General features: G+C 37.4%; 1 protein-coding gene across 5 annotated transcripts in view; it reads right to left on the reverse strand.

Moving 5' to 3' along the window:
- Positions 1-8,693, reverse strand: part of LOC149220603 (IQ domain-containing protein IQM1-like) — a 106,752-nt gene extending 98,059 nt beyond the window's left edge. For 2 of the 5 annotated variants that reach the window (XM_089384833.1, XM_089384837.1), the window contains exon 1: positions 7,233-8,689. In XM_089384833.1, the coding sequence (XP_089240959.1) occupies positions 7,233-7,414 (182 nt within the window). In that variant the 5' untranslated portion in view covers positions 7,415-8,689. Of the gene's footprint in view, positions 1-7,232 lie in introns of all 5 variants that reach the window. The other 3 variants (XM_089384835.1, XM_089384836.1, XM_089384834.1) reach the window with 3 other exon arrangements.
- Between the last annotated feature and the right edge of the window lie 490 nt (positions 8,694-9,183).

The following is a 9,183-nucleotide window of genomic DNA, read 5'->3' on the forward strand; positions in this document are numbered from 1 at the left end:
TCTCTGTGCTGACAATCTAGCCTTATCCCAACAGCCGCCTATTTAGCGGCTTTATCAAATAAGTCGTGACCCTGTATGCATAAAGTGCCCAATCTTAAAATCTTTATATATAAATTTAAAATTAGTTATATAGTTAATTAATTAATTTAATTTAAAATGTATATATATATATATATATATAATTAAGTCCACCCAGAAAAAAGGTAAGATGGTGAGCAACGAAGAATTACAAGTTGACATTAATCGTTACCAAGACGAAGTCAATAGTGTACGTTATCGCCTCAGTAACATAGAAAAATCACAAGCAGAGTTTAGAGAAGATCAAAAATGGTTGACATCAATGATGGAGCAAATATTGCCAAAAAGCTTCAAAATTAATGAAACCACTAAAAGACCTGACAACCATAACGAACATATTAATAAATTAATGGAGAAAGTGGACTCGCTAACATTTCAAACTATTCAAGGACCAGAATCCAGCCCGCAAGGTAGGATTGTATATGAACCTACTGATCCGCCAAAGATATGCTTTTCAGGTAGCCAGTATTACACTAAATTTCCAGAAAGAGACTATCAACAGATTAAAAAGGAGCTCCCAAAATAAAATTGAAAAGACTATAAAGGCGTTGTGTCTGGGTTAATAAAATGGAAGCCATTTTTGAATCAAACCCACAAATACGTGAACGAGAAAAAATCATGACCACATCCAACAATTTGGAAGCAGAGGCATATGATTGGTTCCTATAGTGGTCTGGCAAATGTGACGCCCGTTTCTTTCTTTGGAAGAACTTTGTGGATGCTTTGCTATAAAGGTTTTATGACGAAGAAGAAGATGATGTCTACGAAAGATTTGTTCATCTTAAGCAAAAAGGGTTTGTAAGCGAATACACCCACGAATGGGAAGTATTAGCTACAAGACAAAGAGGATTTACTGATGAACAACTACTTAAAATGTATAAATGTGGACTTAAGGAGTATATCCGTGCAGAATTGAAATTGTACAAACCTAAAACTATCGAAGAAGCTAGACATGCGGCAAGGCTTATTGAACAAAAACATAAGTTCAAAATGTCATCATTCAAGGAAGACAAAGACCAACAACAATACTTAGGTAAAAACGATGCAAACAAATGTAGATATTGTGGAGACAAATGGACATCAAGACACAGATGCCTTAACAATAAATTGTATACTTATGAAGTTGAGAAGGAATCAGACAGTTCTAGTAATGAGTTAGAAGAAAAGATAAAAAAGAAAAATAATTGTTGCAATTGTGGAGAAAATTGGACGCCAAGACATAAATGTGAAGACACGTTCGTACGCTACTATAGAATAGTAAATGGAAGGCAAGTTGAAGTACAAAAACTTGAAGAAATTGTTTTCACACACAATGAAGATTTAGATCCTGAGGAACCCTCATTAGTTGCAATTTCATGTGTCCAACAAAATCAAGATAAAGAAGGCAATTCTTCAATGGGTCAAAAACAAGAAGTCATTGCAAAATACGTTCCACCGCACCTTTGAAAGTAGAGAAACCAGTCTCCAAGGAGAAAGAACATCAAGCATACTACTCTACCAACAAACATGACAAGAAGGTTACGACCTAAAACCCTGAAGATTAAGGGGCTCATAAGAGGCAGAAATGTCAATATACTTGTAGATTTTGGCAGTACTCACAATTGTATAAACATTGATCTTGCTAAACAACTTGATCTTTGTATATGCCCAATCAAGGACCTAAGCATGACTATCGCTACTGGGCAAAAGTTCGAAGAGGTAGGAGAATGTCTTAAGGTTTCAATTCAGATACAAGAACTAGAGCTACAAACAGATTTATATGCCCTACCACTCAAGGAAATGGATATAGTGCTAGGTGCAAAATGGTTAATGCAATTAGGAAGTTATACTACAAACCTTGAAGAACAGTTCATGGAGTTTAGTTGGCAAGGACGACACTATAAATTACATGGTGTTAATGCACCCAGCTTCAAGGAAGCTGCAATTTCATATGAGAATGTCACCAACTTAGAAGACACAAACAAGTCAAAGAAAATAGATGTCATTCTGTAGTAGCGTGTTCAGCGAGAGAAAACCCTTTTTATTATGCTTTGAGGACAAATCATCTTTAAAGGGGGTGACAATGTTATGAATAATTAACTCATGAACAAATAAATAAATAGTATATAAATAAATAAATAAATAATAATTATTTATTTATTTAGTTAATTTAATCATTAATATTTATGAAAGGGTTTATGGTCAAAAGACATGATCCAACTCCTTCGTGACTAGTCAATGCTTTTATAAGCAACCGTCACGAAGGCCAATGTATCACCATTCAGATTTTATCAATAATACAACTACTTACTTACACATACAAACACAAGTCTACACACATTACATTTCTCGTGTGTTGGTTTCCTCGCTGCAGCACCCTAGCTGGAACTTGGGACCCCATAAAAGATATTGAGGTGGGTTTGAGGGCCATCCCTCAATTTTTGGATCATCCAGGCATCTACCCACATTTTGACACCTCAACATACTTTGGCATGGCATTTTGAGCCCTAATTGAGCAGGATGTCAGCAATGTAAGGTGTTGCAGCTCACACATGTGGGCTAATTTGGCTTGATTTTTTGTTAGCTTATGGGTTGGCATGTAACCTAAGGTCATTTATTATCAAACTTGACTTTAGGGGCTTCATTAGGCTAAAATAGGTAAGCTAAACCTCATATAAGTAGAGGTTACTCAAAGTTCATTTTCGTCATCACACAATGATCTAATTCGACCCTCTTAGAGAATTCGGCCTAGCTGAATTTTATCTTGTATCTTGTGGAGATGTGATCTATTGAGGATTTTTTCTTATGGAGCTATTCTTTGGTATTGGAGATGTCATCATTTTGGAACTATAAAGGATTCATTCACACATTCTATCTTGTAAGTGTACCTTGTCTTTGGTGAATCTTTGTATTTTGTGGCTATTGTATGGAATGGTTAATTATCTAGGGTTTCTATGTGCTAGTTATTGTTGAAATTTTTTATATGGAATGTTAGTAATGGCATTGCATGCATTACCCACTCATAGAATTTGTATGACAATCCCATGAGTGAATATTTCAACTAGCTCTCCTCATTGACATTGCTCCCTCACAAAAAAATAGCTAGTGTTTGAAACCTAGGGTTTCATATTTCCCTTACTCCTTGCTAGTGTTTAGTAGTTTTCTCCTAAGTTGATTATCCCATAAACTCCATCACCTAAGATCGAGACACTAACCTTGGTCACATTGTTGATCACACTTAAATTTAATTCTAAAACATATTTTTCTTCCATAAAACCTAATTTCAACCTCTTAAGGAAAGCCACCAGCTAGGGTTAGGGCATAAATTTCAACTAGGGTTGTGACATTACCTTGTGGAGGGATTCAACGCTTGGTTGTGAGGTATTTTCCTCAAAATCAACCTTTTCCTCTGGCTAATTTCTCCATTTTTATGGCTGACATCCTTTGCCCTAGAAAATCCCTAGTTTACCCTAGGCTCCAACTTGAAGCTTATTAAAGGATTCTTGTGCCATAAATTGAGAGTATACATCTATTGTAAGCCTTTTCCTGGCCTTATGATCCTAGATAAGCCTATTAACCTTGCTTATCCACTAACCCTAGGTCATGTTGTGCCTTTAGGCTTTTTGGGTGATCTGCATTGCCTTTGTTGTGCTAGCTGAGCCTTGTTCATAAGTAGGGCATCCTTCCTTAGCCTATTTTGCACTAAAGCTATCCTTTAGGTGACCTAATATAGGGAATCCTCCCTCGTGGTGAAAGTCCACAAAGAGAAAGAGGTAGTGGTTGTGGTGACAATGGGCCACACCTTGTATTGTTGTCCCTTGGTTTAGGTTTTGTCTTGTGAGCTCCCCTCACACGACCTACTAGATTGTGAGGCAACAAGTCGAACCTTACCAATCCTGCTAGTTTCAATAGTAACATAAGGATATATCAAAAAGAAAAAGTTATCAACGTTAATTGATTCAGGCAATACCCAGAACTTCATCAATTATAAATTAATAAAACTTCTCAATTGTTTCATATATCTAACACCAGAGTTTCAAGTAATGATTGCAGATGGAGGCACCATAAATTGTTCAGGGAAGTGCCATAGTATTAAGCTCAATATGGGAGAGTATTTGTTGGACAATCCCATGATTGCAATATAAATGGGTGGTGTTGATGTTGTATTAGGGGTCCAATTGTTACAATCATTGGGAACATCGACCTTTAATTTTCAAGATTTCTTCATAAGATTTACTTCAATAGGAAAGGAAATTGAGCTTCAAGGTATCCAAGGAAAACCCTCTAAAGTGATCAGCTCTATTGGAATAATAAAATTACTCAAAAAGGGGCACCAAGGTATAATGGCGCAATTATGTTCACTAAATGTTCAAATGTCAATATCATCTGTGTTGGATGTCCATAACGCTACCAAGAATCATCCCAAGGTATTTGGATTAATGCCTAAGGGTCTTCCACCTAACCAAGATCATGACCATGCTATTCATTGTAGGAATTTAAAGGGTAAGTTCCTCAGATAGAACACCAAAGGACACCGCTCACAAACAGATCACAGATCAATACACCAGTGTTCTTGACGTGGTTAAAACCCTCAAAGAAGGAAACAATCCACGGCTTGAGCCAACGCGGCCACTTCAGGCAATTTATAAAAAGAAATAAAATTTACATAAGCTTATCTCATGAACGGTCACCCTACAAATGACCCTCCATGCTCTTTAAATAGAGATCATGGACCAACCGGGTGTTAAGCCACGGATTAAGTGTCGGTAATACCGAGGAGAGAATGAACCGTCGGATCACTTCATGTCTAGAACATATCGTGATCGTCGAATTATAAGTTACAAATGTACATAGTAAAGAAACACACTTTACCTAACTCTACACTAAACCAAGTTATACTTAACTATTTCCTATATGTCAGAATATCCTAACATCCCCCCTTAAGAACAACTTGGGATAGGATTGAAGGATGTACAAATATGACACAATAGAAGAAGGAAGGAGGCATTAGAGCCTATCCCCCCTTAGGGACAACTTCCTGAACTCCAACCATAAATCGAAGTTTAGTAAACTTCCCCTTTGTGAGAGCCTTTGTAAAGATGTCTGCAACTTGACCATCGGTTGAACAATATTGCACTTCAAGAACATGGTCATGAATGAGCTTTCTAATGAAGTGCATGTGTAGTTCAATGTATTTGTTGCGCTAATGTTGGACTGGATCTTTGCATAGTTGAATGGCACTTTGATTATCACACCAAAGTGTAGTCAAACACTGTTGCTGAAAGCCAAACTCTGACAGGATCTGACAAAGTCACAAGGCTTCCTTACTAGCTTCTACGGCGCCGCGATACTCTGTTTCTGTTGAAGAAAGAGAAATGGCACTTTGTTTCTTGCAAGCTCATGTTATAGGTCCAGAACCAAGAGTGAAGACATAACCTGTAGTAGACTTCTGATCATCAGGGTCACTAGCCCAATCGAAATCAATGAAACCAACCAATAGAGGAGATGCTTCTGCACTATAATGAATCCCAAACTGAACTATACCTAGAACATAACGAAGTATTCTTTTAGCTGCTTTCCAATGACTTTCATGTGGGTTTTCCATAAACCGAGCAATAAGGCCAACAGCAAAGGAAAGGTCAGGACGAGTATGGGTCAGATACAAAAGTTTTCCTACAAGCTAACGGTATAAGGTAGCATCAACTTCAGGGGAAGTACAAGGCACTAAAAGTTTGGCTCCAGAATGAAAGGGAGAAGGGGCTGGCTTACAATCTTCCATGTGAAAGTGGCGTAGAAGATCACAGGCATACTTGGACTGGGAAAGGGAAATACCTTCCTTGCATTGCAAGACTTGAAGACCAAGAAAATAATACAAGTGTCCTAAGTCTGTCATTTCAAACTTCTTTTTAAGGTTGGACTTCACATGGTTTATAAAGTTGGGATCACTACCAGTAAGGATAAGATCATCAACATAAAAAACAAGAATGATAAGACACTTACCCACTTTCTTGGTGTAGACAGTATTGTCAGAATGACACTTAGAAAAGCCAGTATCTAAAAGAAAGCTATCCATTTTGGCATGCCTCCTTCCTTCTCCTATTGTGTCATATTTTTACATCCTTCAATCCTATCCCAAGTTGTTCTTAAGGGGGGATGTTAGAATATTCCGACACATAGGAAATAGTTAAGTATAACTTGGTCTAGTGTAGAGTGAGGTAAAGTGTGTTTTTTTACTATGTACATTTGTAACTTACAATCCGACGGTCACGATATGTTCTAGACATGAAGTGATCCTACAGTTCATTCTCTCCTTGGTATCACCGACACTTGATCCGTGGCTTAACACCCCACTGGTCCATGATCTCTATTTAAAGAGCATAGAGGGTCATTTGTAGGGTGACCGTTCATGAGAGAAGCTTATGTAAATTTTATTTCTTTTAATAAATTGTTTGAAGTGGCCGCCTTGGCTCAGGCCGTGGACTGTTTCCCTCTTTGAGGGTTTTAACCACGTCAAGAATACTTTGATCTGTGATATGTTTGTGAACGGTGTCCTTTGGTGTTCTATCTGAGGAACTTAACCTGTAAATTCCTACATTCTTTTGCAGCCGGGAAGTGTACCAAAGATAAATGAAAAACGGAAAATCATATTAGAAGTAGAAACAATCCTTGAAACAAGGATTAGGCAGCCTAGTAACCTAGCGATTGTGGAGTACATCATCAGTTTATAAAACTGATTGTGTTTCCACTCGATTTTCTGGGTTTATATTTAGAACAATTTCATATCGAACTTTTAATTTCCCTTAAGGTAGATCTGGTGTACAATATATAACCGTCTGGATTCCAAGCCATTAGCATTTCTGAAACTTATTGCGTAATATTAAATACTGTAGTATTACGTTCCTATTGAGACTTCGACACCCAGATATTAAACCGCCTCTAACATCTATTCAACAGAACCTTGTTCTAGGTTCATCAAAATCTTAAATCCCAACTGTAAATACAAGGGTTTAGAAATGCAAACACAGTGTATATAAATTCAAACAACACAGCATCTAAGAGGAGACAATAAATTTATGAGTGAATCCCTGCGCGGCAAACGCAAATTTATTTTTGACGAGTACCTTCTAACAGACAATTCACGAACTATTACAAAATCAGAGAACACATAAACAAACCAGAATCCCTCGGCCACTACTGCACTGTCTGCAAGATTGCGCCTTGTTCGGTAGCTCCTGTATGTTTTCTGCACTTTCACTGCAGCAGTTGCATCCTTCTCTGTCTGTGTCTCTCCGTTGTTTGATTTGAAGGCATTTGAAGACTCAGAGGATGTCTCCATTTCAGAATCTTTCGCACCCATTTCACCTACTACTATCTACTACTGTTATTTATGATGTCTGCCTGTTGTTGACTTTCATGGATCTATTGGAGGATATTGACCCCACTGTGCTGTAATCAAGAATTTATTGATTAGTCAATTAAGTCTTCAATCTCATAACCATCTCCACCATAAATTACATAAAGGACCTTTTTCAATTCACTCGCCACAATTGAACACTTCTATAGAAAAGTTTAGATTGATTAATTGTTTTCCAAGAAGGCCATGTGCACTGGACGGCATATGCATTATTGGATATGACGGCGGACGGCACTTTTGTGTTTTTGGTTTTTTCTTACGTTTGCTGGTTCGAACTCTGCTTCCTCTCCAAATCGAGTCATCCTTCACCTGTTAGAACCATACCTTGTCCGATTTTCTGATTGGCTCGATTATTCAATTGGCGCCTGCCAGATTCGCCAATAGGACGGAGAGAAATGCGCACCGATTTATCGCATATTCTTTAGAGAGCATTTGAACGTAGAACCAAAACGAGAGAACAAAGCCTACATAGCATTTATCATTGCCAGTGAAACAGAGCTGATTTCCCGTGAAACAGAGCAACCGTTCATGGATTTTATTGTAGAATTGCAAGATAGAGAAGAAGATGTCATTGCCCCAGAATATCGCTGTCATGGACAAGAAAGTAAATTGCTTGATTACATTGAAAACAAACCAATATCGATGGGGCTAGAGAGGCTTTTATTAGTTAACAATTCGCACTGCAGATTGCACATATGAGGTAGCTACTGCCTGCACACTGACTCTTCAGGCAGACAAACTCATTTGCTTTGATTCGTCATATGACTCTTCATCAAGCAGGCCAGTTTATACGGAAGCGAGGTGAGCAGAGTGAAATTGTTACAAAATATGTACAAGATGTTGGTGGCACTGCTAGTAATCACTTTCCGCTGTGAAGAGGTGGGGTAGATCGTACAATTGCTGTCCCCGGGCCTCTTGTTATAGGAGATTATCGTAGGTTCTAAACTTTGCGGGCGTCTAGAACTCCCCAGAAGAGCCTACCGCCGATACACAGGCACCACAGGCCGGCAGAACAAGCGTCAAATTTGAGGGATGTTTCAGGTTTGAAATTCGACCTTGATGGCCTCCCTCCCTCCCCTTCGACAACAGTGTCCAAGCGGCTTTTATCATCCTGCGGCAGATTCCATCCTTTAATTGGAGCTAAGAAATAACAGACTTCCGATGCCGTTTTAAATCAACCGCACATTGTATTGGCTTCAATATAGTCAAATGACACTTTTAACAAACTGCTATTCTATACTTGGGTTTTAGGGTTTTAGTTGATAAGAACCAGAATGTAATAATTAAGGGTGGTTAGATTTTATTATTGGGTGTGTAATAATTAAAGGTGGTTAGATTTTATTATTGGGTTTGTAGTTGATAAGAAGAGAGTGGTTAGATTTTATTATTGGGTTTGTATTTGATAGGAAGAGAGTTCACAAGATGAAGGTACATATTTTTATTCGAATAAAATAAAAAAAAAAATATAATAATTTATTTCGGTGGATTTTATATAATAATTTATTTTGGGGATTTTATATTTTGAAAAATTTATATATTTGTACCTGATATTTATTATGATGAAATTATTTAAAGATACTAAGATATCTATTATGGAATGTAAGAGAAACAATTTAGATTCATCTTAACTACAAACTTAAATTTTATTTTTTTCTAAATGTTAGATTATGAGTTAAGATGGACTTGATTCCTTTCAACACTTAGCAGATCTA

The sequence above is a fragment of the Pinus tabuliformis genome, chromosome Q (genome assembly GCF_031772625.1).
Source record: "Pinus tabuliformis cultivar Carrire ecotype Pingquan chromosome Q, CPIR1, whole genome shotgun sequence".
In the NCBI taxonomy this organism is placed as follows: Eukaryota; Viridiplantae; Streptophyta; class Pinopsida; order Pinales; family Pinaceae; genus Pinus; species Pinus tabuliformis.